We start from the raw sequence: 15097 nt of genomic DNA on the forward strand, positions 1-15097 counted from the left end.
TCTTACTGTTCAGCGGCGCAGCGATGACATGCAAAAACCCTGACTCCACTGGGCAGCAGTGTCCCACTACCTTGGCCGGTCTCAACCATAATCGCTGCGGTGTGTGGGACTTGGACAGATTACGGGGCTGGCTGGGAACCAAGAAACTAAAATGCAGTCCAGTAGTACAGCAAGGAACTCCGTGTTGGAAATGCCACAGCCCAATGGTCCACAGCCACATTTCTCACAGAGGGCCCAGGAATTTAATTCCACTGTACGTCTCCAGAAAATTCTACCTTTCCCAAGGCCCCGAAAAGCAGCAATTCCTCACCTAATGTGACATGGAGGGAGCATGCCAGTGTACTTCCATACGTTCCCCTTCCTCAGAACCATCTCTCGTCCAGGGAGAACAGGAAGTGTGCTGTCCCCCACTGTCCCCACTCCCTCCAGAACGAGAGAGAGTCCCTACTTCTCTGTTGTCTAAAACGCAGGCACTATGGCCTGCCTTTGCAGTTTTCCCAAGTTTGACAGCTGCCTGAGTCTGTTCAGGCACCGACGGGGTGGCTTACAAACAACAGGAATTTGTTTTGAAGTCCAAGGTCAGGGTGTCAGCACGGCCAGGTCTGGAGGAGGCTCTCTTGCGGCCCGAGGACTTCTCGTTGTGTCCACCTCAAGTGGTGGACAGGATAAGGGGTCTCTCTGGGGCCTCTTTTAAACGTTTATCCCATTCCTAAGGGTGGAACCCTCCTCGACATTCAACCTCCTAATTCTACTTGGGGGGTTAAAATCTCAACATACGAATTTTGGGGGAACATATTCAAACCACAGCAACGGCCAAAATGGGGAGACATCTATTTAAGGAGCCTTCTCTCTACAGTCTGACACATCCCTCAATAGATTCTGAAGTGATTCAACCTAGGAGGTAAAAAATTCTTCCAATACAGCCAATTTATCAATGAAACCCGGGGCCCATGAGAGTCCTTCCACAGCCACGGCCTGGGCCCTCACTCAGTCTTCTACCAGACTCCTACGGGCACACAGCCCAGGGTCACTGCTTATCTCACCATTAGTGTTTCTGAAATGCATGTCTTCTAAGGGGGCTTGAAACACGAATCAGAAAACACTGGGGGAGGGGGCGGTTTTGCATTATATCTACAGAGGAACAAAGTCTCACCAGCTGAACCATCAGGCCAGGGACAGGCCCCGGCTTGCCAAATTTGATAGACAACTGCAATAATAACAACAGCTTCCACGGAATGAAATGGGTCAGGAAGTCCCACGTTCAGCCTTGGCAGGATGTCATGAAGCTATCATTGGCAGTTCCAGGCTGAAGCGACTTCTGTGCGGCGCTCCCAGAGAGGGAAAGAAAAGTCCTCTAGGCAAATCTGAGGCTTAATTCATGCAAGAGACTTGGCGGACGCCACCAACCGCAAACACCGTGTTTTCACGGATCTGAACGGCAGTGGCTTCCAGAGAATTAATTACAGCCACTTTATTGATGTTCTGCATGACTTCTCAATTATTACCTCTAACGAGATTCCTTTTTACTTCTATGAATGTTCACACACAGCTTTCCTACCAGAGACATGGGGAGCTGAGGGAAAAGAAATAGGGTCCCAATCCCTTTGCCTCTAGATGGCTCTCTGGCTGTGGGCCAGGCCTGCTGGTTCTAGAAAGCAGCTACTTCCTGAGTCCTCAGACTCCAGGGGAGCCTGAGAGGATGCAAGGATCACCACCCAAACGCCAACTGGGGCCCGGTAAGCCACATCAAAGAGTGGACGGTGCACACAGAGAGGCCCGACGGGGACGTGACTGTCTGGAAAAAGGGCTGGGCTGGCAGGTCCTCGGCCCCCACAGTTACCAACGTGCACAAATGCAGCTCTGGTGAGGCAGGTACTGGTCCCACGGGCATGTCCGGTTTGGGAAAAGTTATCCAGCTGTCTATTTATGGTATATGCACTTTTGGGGGACATCTTACACTTCATTAAAAAGTCGTGTGAGTGTGCATTTTTAATAAGCTTAGGGCCCCATTTTCTGGGGGCCAGAGACACAAGGACAAGGGCACAAGATAAGTATAATCAGTGTGGGTTCAGAGTCACTCCTGGAGCAGGTACGAATGTGAATGGGCTGGTAGAGCTTAACAACCTAGAATACAGAGGCTGATTTTTAAAAAATCACACTTATGACCCAGGCTGGTGTAGCTCAGTGGATTGAGTGCCAACCTGTGAGACAAAGGGTCGCTGGTTCGATTCCCAGTCAGGGCACATATGCCTGGGTTGCAGGCCAGGTCTCCAGGAGGAGGTGTGAGAGGCAACCACACATTGATGTTTCTTTCCCTCTCTTTCTCCCTCCCTTCCCCTCTCTCTAAAAAAAATTAATGACTAAAATCTTAAAAAAATAAAAAAATTAAAAATCACACTTGTGACCAGGCTACACAAAATACTCATATTTAGGTTGACAATGGAAGTGCACACATACATGCGCAGGAAGTTACTAGAAGAACACACAAGAAGCCGTTAACACTGGCTGCCTCTGGCAGGTGGTATGAAAGGCAGCTTACTTTTTATCCTATTCCTATTCATACTGTTTGACTTTTACTGTGGAAGTATGTTACTGTTTCCATTTTCTTCAAAGTGGAGAAAAAATTCTTAACATACTTAAATCACTGTTCAATAAATCTATAAGACCCCTAAGAGATTCAAATCTTTTTCAAAGCAGTAATATCTGATATTCCAATAACATAAGTGCAGGGAAACGAATAAGTCAGTCCTTTCAGAATATAAATGTCAAGGCACACACATGGACGATACACACACTTTGTTATTCCCGATGAATAATAACTATGATTTAAACGCATGGAGTGAAGGCGCTTCATAATACGACACCTGGAGAACAGGACTCACGACCGTACTACGGGATGATCATTTTCTCTCGGACTTGAACTTCACTGTACGTTGTTATTTGAAGATGCGCAGAAATAAGCGTTGTGATAGTCCTAACTCTAGTCTCTACATGAGCCTGACGACGTCCTACTGCGCTGGACCATTGGCTGGGGGACAGCGCCGCGCAGGGATACGGCCCATGCTCGCATTTGTGATCGGGAAAGGGGCTGAGGACGACCAGCAGCCTGCTGGTCACGAAGCCTTCACTGCTCTTTCCCACGCCCACCAGACACAGGGGAGGGAGAGGGCCATGAGAAGTGGGCTCGTGAATACTTGGAGTCACCAAGCGACGTGGTGGTGGAGTCACTTGCTGAAGACCAGCCTGTAACACCGAACCTGCTGGGAGTCCCTGGCACGCTCCTTTCCGCGGTGAACAGCATGAGTTACAAAATAATCAACAAACTGCCACCCAGGGTTAGAAACCTAGAGATCCCTTACCTCATCCAGATACTCATNTTAAAAATCACACTTATGACCAGGCTATACAAAATACTCATATTTAGGTTGACAATGAAAGAGCACATGTACATGCGCAGGAAGTTTCTAGAAGAACACACAAGAAGCCGTTAACACTGGCTGCCTCTGGCAGGTGGTATGAAAGGCAGCTTACTTTTTATCCTATTCCTATTCATACTGTTTGGCTTTTACTGTGGAAGTATGTTACTGTTTCCATTTTCTTTAAAGTCGAGAAAAAATTCTTAATATACTCAAATCACTGTTCAATAAATCTACACGTCCCCTAAGAGATGCAAATCTTTTTTCAAACCAGTAATATCTGATATTCCAATAACATAAGTGCAGGGAAACGAATAAGTCGGTCCTTTCAGAATATAAATGTCAAGGCACACACATGGACGATACACACACTTTGTAATTCCCGATGAATAATAACTATGATTTAAACGCATGGAGTGAAGGCGCTTCATAATACGACACCTGGAGAACAGGACTCATGACCGTACTACGGGATGATCATTTTCTCTCAGACTTGAACTTCACTGTACGTTGTTATTTGAAGATGCGCAGAAACAAGCGTTATGATGGTCCTACTCTAGTCCCCACACGAGCCTGACGACGTCCTACTGCGCTGGACCATTGGCTGGGGGACAGCGCCGCGCAGGGATACGGCCCATGCTCGCATTTGTGATCGGGAAAGGGGCTGAGGACGACCAGCAGCCTGCTGGTCACGAAGCCTTCACTGCTCTTTCCCACGCCCACCAGACACAGGGGAGGGAGAGGGCCATGAGAAGTGGGCTCGTGAATACTTGGAGTCACCAAGCGACGTGGTGGTGGAGTCACTTGCTGAAGACCAGCCTGTAACACCGAACCTGCTGGGAGTCCCTGGCACGCTCCTTTCCGCGGTGAACAGCATGAGTTACAAAATAATCAACAAACTGCCACCCAGGGTTAGAAACCTAGAGATCCCTTACCTCATCCAGATACTCATCCACGGCACAGTATATGGGTAAAACCTTTAACCGGGCTCTCCTTTCCCCACCCATGGAAGTTCATTACCAAGGCAGAACCAGGACAATTTAGGAATCCTTGCCTACCTGCCGGCAACCTGTCACAACTAGAACAATAGGATTGGTGACATGCAGTAGTTACGTCAGTGTTTACCCAAAGGAAATACTTAATTCTGAGGGCCAATCGTGTTTTGATATTGGAGGGTGGGAGGAAGGACTGATCATTTTCTGAAATCATTTGAAAGAAACTTGAGTGCAGGGTTCGAGCAACTCTAAGACCACTAATCAAAAAGGGTGAAAAACTGGTACTTTCAGTTTTGCCGGTATGAACTCAAATGTATGTATTTATATATACATTCATATGTATGACTAGGGTTGCTCGTTTCATTTGCCTCAAACAATCTTTGACACCTTTCTTTCTGTTTCTATGTAGCCGTGATCATAGCACGTGACCTGCATGCTTATGGGCAACCCATGAGTTCTGGGCAACCGGCACTCATTCTGTTCCTATGAAATCTACCATGGAAAGAGTTCAGTAACTAGAAAATGCCCAGCAAAGGGACAAAATGACCAAGAAAGCTGAAGGGGACCGCGGAGTCCCTCGTGTCATTCAAGTAGAAGGGGCCATCCTTGTTTGAAAGAAACACTGGCACCCTTCTTTTCCCAAATCGGGTCAAGTGACAGAAGCAAAAACGATTGTAGAACGGATTGCTCCTTTCTTGACCTTCAACAGACCACCCGCACTCAGTCTGCGACGTTAACTGCCTGGGTCCCAGCCTGACGCCAACAGGCACTAGCCTTGTGACCTCAGGAAACTCACTTAAATGCTCCGTGCCTCAGTTTCCTCCTGTGCAAAGTGAGGAGAGTAATGGCATCTCTCACCTAGGGGTGCGGTCAGGAGTTAGTTCTCAAAGCAAAACGTCTACAACAGCATGGCCCAAAAAATGAGTCTTCCTTACATCGGTCACTTGTTATTGGAAGGAAGAATATGGAGTTCCTTTTGATCATATATTTTTTAGGATCTTGGGAAGATAACAGTAAAGAAGTGGAACAAAAAGGAAACGATGAATAGAAATAGCAACTATAATTTGGTAGCATCTATGTAAAAGACAATGTCAGTGCACTATCTCATTTGCTGTTATAAGAAATCTTTGAGGTAGCTGTTGTTATTACTCCTTTCCAGATGAGGGAGCTATGCTCAGAGGTTCGCCGACGTGCCCACAATCACACAGGAGACTGGAACCCATGTCTGTCTGACTCCAAGATCACACACTCCGACCTCAGCACTAAACGACCCACTGTGAATAAAAAGGAAACAAAGGGGAGAAAGTGAAGCAGACTGATGGAGAGAAGGGGACTAACCTACCATCTACGTTTTCAGCCTTGAGCTGGAACTTCTTTCCATCAGGCCAACAGCAACATTCCATGTCACAATGGCCGTGATGAAATGTGACATCATTCTCACTGCTGGCACTCAAAGCTCTCGTTCATTGTACACTGGGACATTGCATAAACATAGGTGTATTACCGACTCTACTTAAACGCTTCTGGGAGAGCATTAAAATGTTGGATGAATCCAAGCGAATCCCCAAACACTGCACAGAGTAAGTAGTGTACAAAATGTTGGGATCGGTACCCAGACCGAGCATAGCTCACCATTGTTAATGTCCATAGAAACCCATCTTTCTATTTAGAAAACCATACAGCTGTCCCCAGTGTATGTATTACTTTCCCCAACTCTGCCACGTGAAATGCTCACATCGCCTTGCGACTACACAGACTCCGCGAACCCCAGCCGTCTCCACTTAGACAACAACAGGCTCTCCGAAAGACAAGCTTGATGTATCCTTCGGGTCCAATGATTGCCTGGTGTGCCACCCCCTGCCCCGTTTCTCATTATTATCTGAATGTGATCCGTGATAAGCCACGCCTCTCTGTTACCCACAGAGGAAAGAAGGCTCATCGGATGCTCCCCCAGCCATGATTAGAGGTAAGCAGACAAATAAGAAAACTGAGTCGGCACAGTTATTGAAATTAGATTCACTGGAAGCTGGCACCCAGACTCTGCTCAACGTGGTTCAGTTTTGCAAGGTTGTGGAGAGCTCACAGCTGTTTCTGACACTATTTTTTGAACATCAGCGTGTGCTGGCTCTGCAGAGTGAAATCGAACCAGCGTGGCATCTCCGAATGCTGAGTAGAGCTTGGGACAGAGACACTAGAGGTCCGCGCTCGGCAGAAGCCCCTCAAAGTGGTAGCCTCCTCAACCGAGGTTCCACCTGCAGGGTCATATCCCATAACCTTCCTGGCCAAATACTCCTCTAGGGCTGGTTGCTAAGTTAGCAGCTCCGGGTGGGGTACAATACAATGAGTTTGGAGGTTTGCTGTCAGCAGACCTGCCACCCCCATTCTCTCCCGTCACAGAAAACTCCAGTTAATGTCCCAGTGCCTTTTTTGGTCCCACTGTACCCTCTTTTTGGAACCCCCATTTCTGCCCCCCACGTTTTAGTAGATCCCTATTTATCCTTCAGTACTGAGTTTAAGCCACGTATCAACTCCCTGAGAAGCCTTCTGCGACCGCAGATGCGTGCTCCTAACTGCTCCAACTGGCCCAGGCTGATTTAGAAGTTCTTTGCTGCTCTCCCACCTCTTGTAAAGGCCATTCACATCACCTTACACTGCCCAGAAAAAAATAAGCTACATTTGTTGGTGAAGATCCACATCTGATTCAGCTTTTCTCTGCTCAAACGTGGTCACTGGGGATACGTGCTTGTGCAAGCTCCCTGTGCCTCAGTCTTTCCATCTGTAAAATGTATACAGTGTATACCTGATAAGGTTTTTATAAAGATTAAACCAGCAAGTGGATGTAAAGTGCTTAGAAGAACCATGAGTTCTTGGTGTTAAGCATCTGTGATATTAACAAATAAATGGAATCTTGAGTAAGTCAGGTACTCTAGACTGAATACCTTCCATGAAATGGAGATAATTTTGTTTCTTTACATAATGACAGTAAGGATCAAAAAAGGTAACAGTTGATTATGGTCCTTGGGGAGCTATAAAGCACTATCTATAACTACCAATCTTGGTTATCCTTATCTAATAAGTGATATGAGAAACTTATCTAATAAGTGATATGATTTGAGTTCTGGTTTCTAAGCCAGAACTCAAAGAGTTTTTAGTGGCTTACGCATGGGTGCCCAGGGTCTTCCCCATTCCCCAAGCCTCGGGCTACTTCCTTAACTTTCCAACAGTGGCCATGAAGGACAAGATACAGTTACATGGACCAAGAATGAGGGTAATGGAAAACAAACCCCGCAGTTCTATGCAAAACTGGGGTACTGCCCACCTAAACAGAACACCGATGTCGACAGAACCTGGAGCACTCAGGGGGGCTAGGAAATGCCATCGTTGTTGGCTGGTTCTGAGCACATCGTAAAATCTATGTAATTCAAGAGCCAGAAAGAATTTTTGAAATTCTAATTTCAAATATATTCCCATTCCCTCGTTACGGAGGAGAAAACTGATGTCTACGGCTCCCAAGAAACTGCCCCCAAATCAAATATCAAGCTGGCGACCAACAACCCTCACCTCCTAATCTGCAGCTTAGAGGTTTATGTAAGTTTTGCTTGTAGCTTGTCCCCACTACTACCTCCCCACTACTAGGGCAGTGTTTAGGGACACACGGGCTCACGTTCCGGTTCTGCCATTTATTAATTCCGTGGCTTTAAATGAGTCGTCGAATGGATTCAAGGGATTCGCATTTCAGTTTCTTCCTTGGTAAAGTAAGGATCATAGTATCTCTTCTAAATGCTCTTTAAAACTAAGCAATGCATAAAGACCATATTGTAAAACATCTCCTTTGAAAAAAGCATCTAAGAACTCACATTTGTGATTTTTTTTTTTTTTTGGTATTGAAGTGGTTAAAAACATTCTCCCTTCTGGCTTTAAACCTGGCCGCACCAGCATTCCCACTGGCCACATAACATGCCTTCTTCCGTGGCAGCGGTCACGTATAGCAGGCTGTGTATAGTAAAGCAGTGTATAGCACAGGGCTGCTCTATACCTCATGTTTGCTTTCTCACCTCTGCACCTCTCCCACCAGGTAGGGCCAGGCTGCCAGTGCCAGCTACCGCTTTATCCATCCTTCCGTCTTTCCGCCCAACTGTTGCTCCAAGGGTATGTCCTGTCTACAGACAGCTCCCTTGATCAGCACAAGATAGAAACTGCTCCGAAGGACCAGAGCTCTGTCTTTCTTTAGGGAGTCCTCTCGTCCAGGTACCTGGCTCCTGTCTCCCTTGGGCAGCGTCCTTCTGCTGTCCACAAGCCCCTTAGAGGCTCACCCCGGCATCGACTTCTTGCCCTCTGATACCTGTGTTTATCAAAGCTGCCGAACTGAACCCATTTCTGAAGCTGGGTCGGACAGCCCCCTGCCCCCCGCCCCCACACGGCCCAACGGATGCCTGGCCTTCCCCTAGGCAAACCCAGGAACCAGGCCCAGGCTCTACCCTAAGGACAACAAAAACTCGGCTGTTTGCTTTTTCCAGGGCGACTCAGTTCCCAGGTCCCCAGGGGGCCCAGCGTGGTTTGCATCTGGGGCGGGGGATGCGTCCCGGGAGGATGCCCGGGTGGGGACAACCCGGAGCGCTCAGAGTACACAGGGCTGACGGCGGTGGCGTGGCTGGGAAGGCACGGCGGTCCTCCCTAGCCTGAAACTGTGGGTCCACATCCTCCCTTTGCCCCCTGACCCCTGAGAACCAGGATTCTTCGACGGGGCAGCAGGATCTTTTATCCTGCGCTTTTATCACGGCGCACTGTTCGCCCCCCAGCCATTCCGGAGACCCCCTTGCCAACTGCGGTTACGCTCCCTGTCGTCTCTGGAAGACGAGGCAGCGACGGGCACCCTTATACTCGTAGTCAAAGGCGATGGGTTTGCGGTGTAGAAAGAGGAAACTTCCAAAGTAGAAAGGGGGAGAAGCTTGCACTCTTGCGGGGTCTCCCCAAGCCCTTGTCCGGGAGAGGGATGAGGACGCCCGGACCCACACCCCGCCATCGGAGCTCCGGGCGGCTTGTTATCCTCATTAGCACCCCATGCGCACATCGACCGGCGTGTCTTTCCCTAACTCGGGCGCACGATCCGCTCGGGACCCCGGCAGGCGGCGACGGGGTGTGCGCGGCGTCCTTCCCGCGGTCCCCCGGCGGTCCGCCCGCCCCGCAGCGGCGCAGGGCGGCCCCCGCCCAGGTCCCCGTAGGCGGCATGGGCTGTGTGTGCCGCCTCCCACCGCCACAGCTCGGGGCCCCCGGCGGCTCACCAGATGGCCATCCTGCTCTTGGGGTAGTCCAGCCGCTCCAGGCAGCCGAGGAAGTGAGGGAGCGTGTGCGCGGCGTTGCGGGCCAGGATGGCCACCAGCACCGTGGGTCTCTGCAGGGGCGACTCGGGGAAAACCCTCGCTTCCTCTTCGTCGTCCTCCGAGTCCGGCTCGGCTGCAAAGCGCGCCCGGCAGCCGCCGCGGAGCAGAGCCCAGGAGAGGAGCAGCAGCGACCAGGCGAGGCTGGCGGCGGGGCTCGCAGCCATGTTCAAGGCTGGGGCGGGCTGCGGGGGACCTGCAGCGAACGCCGAGCGGGGGGCTGCGGCTTGCCGGGCCGGGGGTGCGCGCACACCGGCACCGGCCTCGGTAGCCCTGGACCCTCCCGCCGCCGCTGCACCGCCCAGGCCCTGACGCGGGGGCGCACCGTGTACCTGCCGCCGCCAGGGCTCGCCCGGGGCTCAGGCTTGCAGACAGTCGGCTCTGTGGGGCTGTTTGTCCTCAGTCCTGCGGAAAGTTCCTCCAGCCCAGGCTCAGCTGCACAGCTGAGGTCTGTGGCTTCCCCCAGAGCCGTGAGGTGTGGCCCTGTCTGCCAATGGGCGTGAGTGAGTGTGTGTGTGTGTGTGTGTGCACATAACGGTACCACTCCAAGAAAATTTATTCTGCTTTCGCAAACCGCAGTCTAAAGTCCTCACAGTGATGCAATGTATCCCTTTTTCATAATGCACCTATTGACTAAATGGGTAAGAGCTCTGAAATGGAAAGTCATCCAACTCTTCATTACTGTCATAAATTTTTTTTAACTTTCACAAAGGCAGAATGTTTGCATTTACTTATGCACTCAATTTCTCCTGAAGTTTATTCTTGACTGGGTAGACCTTGGATCTGAGTAGACCAAGTTTGAAGACCTGGAAAATGTTACAGCCAGATGGAACCCCCGAAAGGAAAGGACCGGCCCTGTAGGACACTGTTCTGAATCCCCACTCCACCGGCCAACCCAGAGCCCTGCGCTTCCTGCCAGGACAGGCAGAACCCAGGACAGATGGTTCGATTCGATAGTTTTCTTCTTCCTTAATGATCTAAATTAACCAAGAAAGGAAAAAATCTGTGCCTGTTGGAGAAGAGATACAAGGAAGAGAAGACGGAAGAACACAATTAGCCCGTGAAATGAAATTGCTAAAGGACATTTGCTCTTGAGGATGACACAGAGAAGACGGTGACGAAATCCCCAGCACCTTCATTGTGGGGTTGTGTAGGCGTTAATCAATCATGGGAAAGGTGGGTTGGTACCACTGCGCGTTCATGACCCCCCCATCCTAACTTGTCCCGCCGTCTCTCTACTAGCTTTATCCATCCTTCTCTGCAACTACAAAGAGCCTTCACCCTCAACTGCAACCACCTTGCTCCCTCTGAAGAGTTCACCTTCTGCACGGAACTTCCTAACACCCCATCTCTGACAAACATCTCTACCAACACACTCCTGCCTTGCAGGTGCCTGTCCGGACAGGGCCTTTGATACCCTCCCCTCCCTTCTAGTCCAGGACTTTTCTCCATCATTCAGCTCCACTCTCTACTGAAGCTTCAACGGGTTCCTCTCTATCCTTGCCCTCATGACAAAAGCTCAGTCAGTCCTCTATTATTCTCAATCCTCTTTCTAACCCTAACCCTAACTCTAACCCTTCTTGCTTCTGTGGTTCTATCTGCCTGAAATTCCAACCCCTTCATCCGCTCGTGACCCCTGTTCTTTTCCTAAAACCTACTTCGGAGTTCAAGGGCATTTCTTTAATGAGGATTTCCTAACTTTCTCCACACCCTTCCTTATCCTCCTTTTCCACCAGAACACATACCACTTCCTTATATTTATTTGTTTATGCAATACGTGTTCATTACCCATGCATTTCCCACACCTGTGCCTTGGCACAGAGTGGGCCCTGAGTACATGTTGGAACCAATGAGTGAATACAGTTTTAGGGGCACATCTAGTCTGAAGTGAGCTACAGGAGTATGTTTCAAATTTGTTTTTCAACTGGGACTGAAAAGCATATTGCTATAGTCACTATTTTATGTAGTTCTTGAATGCAGGCCAGAGTATAGACAAAGCTTGGACACTGGGACCGGGGAGGGGATGGAGAAAAAAGGAAGGGAGGAGGGAAGGAGACAGGACTGGAGGGAGAGACAGAAGAGAGCAGAAGGGACGTGTAAAATAATCCAAATATGACTTCTTCTATGTCAAAGGCTCCGAATTTAATGACTAAGTCTATTTTACTATAGGATAAAAATATGTTGAAAGTGGGAAAAAGAAAGAAAATAACTACATCAAATCTTCTATCTCACCACCACCATTATTACCATTTGGGGATCACTTTAATTTGACATTATCAACTTGAATATTTTCAATACGGGTCCGTACTCATTTCTCTTTAGTGAGACTCAACACCATGTCGATAGCAAATGTTGAATAAATATCTAGAAAAAGAGATGAAATATTTGGGGGGGCCCTGAATTGCTTTTGATGCCTTTTCATATTCACAAAGCCAAGTATTATTTAAGACTGCATATATATAGCATGTCTGTCCATTTATTTAAGGGCTTCTTTAATGATCATCAGTAACATTTATAGCATTCTTTGTAAAAAGCTTGCTCATTTTTTCTAGGTACTTTATTTTTGTTGTTTTTTTGTTTCAAACGTTAGTAGCATTAAAAAAATTAAACATACTATATCCTGATTTTGTAAATGAAGAATTTAGAATAAACTCTTACACTTATGAAAAAACTGGAGAAAACATATTTTGGGTTATTCTAAATTCTTTCCTGCCTGATAGAAATCCCTCATATATGCTCATGCATATGAGTAGTAAAATAGTATAGCATTCTAAATACTTTACGAAAGGTATAAACATCTCACCCATTCTCCTTGAAACACAGAGAATGGAAAATGGCATAGTCTGTGTACAAAAGAAGGAACAAGAGATACATGAACATTCTTACAAGTCGTGGATTAAAAGCGGATCTGGAACATGCGCCTCCATTTTCCAACTTGAAGTCATAGTCTTACACGACGCTGGGTAAAGTCATTTTCTTTTTAACACACTAAAAATTCACATTGCAATTCAAAGTTTGTTTTTCCTCTTGGGACTCTAACTGAATGAATATGTCTCTGCCTGGACATTAGAGTTGGGGTTTTTTCTGAGGGACTAAAATGCCCTGGCTCAGACATCAGGGTGGGAAATCAGTGGAGCAAGGGCCGGATTACACAGAATTTGATCACACCCACTATACTCAGAGGGGCTTTTATTGTTGTTACTTAACCACTTTTTTCCTAACCACTTTGATTCTCTCATATAGTGAACTACTGAAGCTTTATAAAAGAAGAAATCCTACAGTCTATGAAAAGCTGAAACTCTAACCTGTTCTCTGTGGGTTACACTCTAGGTTGCCACAGTAGACATTTTGATTCAAGGATGTACTTTAAATACTAGGTTGTGTTTGTACTCCCAAGTCTTTTTTTCCCCTTAGCCATTTCCAATCATCAAGACTTATTATAAATTCACATTGCTTAAAGTGAAAGCCATCAGACACTCTGTTTTCATTCTTCAATTCTCTTTAATAGATGTTAAAAGTCGGAAGTATTTAACATGCATACTTAAATGTATCATGCTTTTTTTGTGAGCAATAGAACGTCATCTATTTGCCAAAGGGTGCGTTAGCCTGTGGCTTTCTCAGTTTGCAGTTCTTTCTGAATCCTTCTGGGATTCTCCGCCCCACCGCCCTTTTCTGCTTAAGCTTAAGCTGAAAACTTTCCCCTGAAGATGGTTGAGTCTTGTTCACATAGTACCTATTTCCACTGGATCTCTTTACTAATTTATAAAATCTCCCATCTACTCTCATTAGGAACAAAACACTCTTAATGCTTCTATAAATACCCTCATATGAACTGATTGGAGGTCAGAGAAAAACATTCATTCACTTCTAATTACTTCAATTAATGTCAAGTTCAGTGCTTCAAGGAGTCTACTAATTTCAGCGCCATTTGCTTCTTCAGGTCTTAGCAGCTGCTCTGTGGAGACCAAGGTTAACGATGATTCAAATGCAATACATTCTAGGAAAATTTATGACTCTTTGTGTGTGGCTTTGCAGCACTTTCAGGAATAGATGCTCTACTTCTCCCTGGAGGTAATATATTGCATTTCTTCACATGCATTCCAACTTCTTATATGACTTTCAATGATTTCACTTCAGCATGGACTTCATTGTATTTATTTTACTAGGTGTTCCTTTAGCATTCTCTACCTGCAAATGTCTTTCATCAAATCTGCGAAAATTTTTTATTCTTCAATTTTTTTTTCTTGCCCCATTCTTTTCCTTTTCTCCATCTGGCATTCTTTTTATATGTGTGTTGGAATGTTAGGTAACATGTCGTAGGTCTCTGAGGCTCTGTTCATTTTTTAAAAATAATTTTTCTCTATCTTGTTCACCTTGAATGATTTCTGTTGCTCCACCTTCAAGTTCACCCCCCACCCTCTCTGTAATTTGGCTGTTAAACTCAGCCAGTGAAAGTTTTTATTTCTGAAATTTTAATTTTCAGTTTCATAATTTCTATTTCTTTTTTCTCTGCTCAGCTTTTCTATATGTAGCCTGGGATTTTCATTCACTGAAAACATGTTTTATTTTTGTTCCTTGAGAATAGTTACAATAGTTACTTTCAGACCCTTATCTGTTGTTTTTCAAGGGTTGGCTTGTAGAAAATGTGATCCATTTTCTTGTTTTTCATGTGTCGGTAATTTTGCATCATACCTTAGACTCTATGAATGATAAGTTGCGGAGTGTTTCCATTCCATTTTTCTATGATCAGTGTGTTTTCCTATGTATTGGTAGGTAATTTTCTTGGCTGGATTTGAACTTCCAGCTCTGCTTGCTTGCGGACGGCTCTGGTCTCAGATCTTTTGTTTTTAACTGAACTGCTGTGACTCTGTTTCAAGTGGTTCGGGATCTGTCAGAGGTAAGAGCAGAGAGTTTGGGGATCCCCTCTCTGGCTTCTTCCCTCTGGGATTTCCTGAGTCCGTATGCATACAAATTTTCTTATCCCCAGATAAGAAAAACAGAGAGGTTTAGCAAGCTGCTCTTCCTACCAAAATCAGCCTGCTTTTGTTTGCATCCCAGTAAGTATATTTGCTTTTTGTCTGATATGGAAGTTTTATCAATGTTTTCTATCAGGGGATAGTCCAGTAGAGTCTTTGTTGTATTTGGAAGCAGAAGTCCTCTCACTGCCTGGGACTTTTAATCTTGAGAGTCATTTCTTGCACAGGTCAATAAAATAGCTTCCTAACCATTCCCTTTGTCTACCTCTAGGTATTTTCAATACATCAGCCAGAGGGATACCATTAAACCTTAACAGCAATTTCCAGGGTCT

At 46.7% G+C, this 15097-nt stretch overlaps 1 protein-coding gene across 1 annotated transcript in view; it reads right to left on the reverse strand.

The window, feature by feature from the left end:
• COLGALT2 (collagen beta(1-O)galactosyltransferase 2) overlaps positions 1–10214 on the reverse strand; it is an 81446-nt gene extending 71232 nt beyond the window's left edge. The window contains exons 1-2 of the mRNA XM_037034956.1: positions 10122–10214; positions 9694–9985 (exon numbers count right to left, since the gene is read on the reverse strand). Coding sequence (XP_036890851.1) covers positions 9694–9956 — 263 coding nt within the window. The 5' untranslated portion in view covers positions 9957–9985; positions 10122–10214. The remainder of the gene's footprint in view (positions 1–9693; positions 9986–10121) is intronic.
• Between the last annotated feature and the right edge of the window lie 4883 nt (positions 10215–15097).

The sequence above is a fragment of the Sturnira hondurensis genome, unplaced genomic scaffold (genome assembly GCF_014824575.4).
Source record: "Sturnira hondurensis isolate 20B ecotype Veracruz unplaced genomic scaffold, ASM1482457v3 Scaffold0022215, whole genome shotgun sequence".
NCBI classification, from domain to species: Eukaryota; Metazoa; Chordata; class Mammalia; order Chiroptera; family Phyllostomidae; genus Sturnira; species Sturnira hondurensis.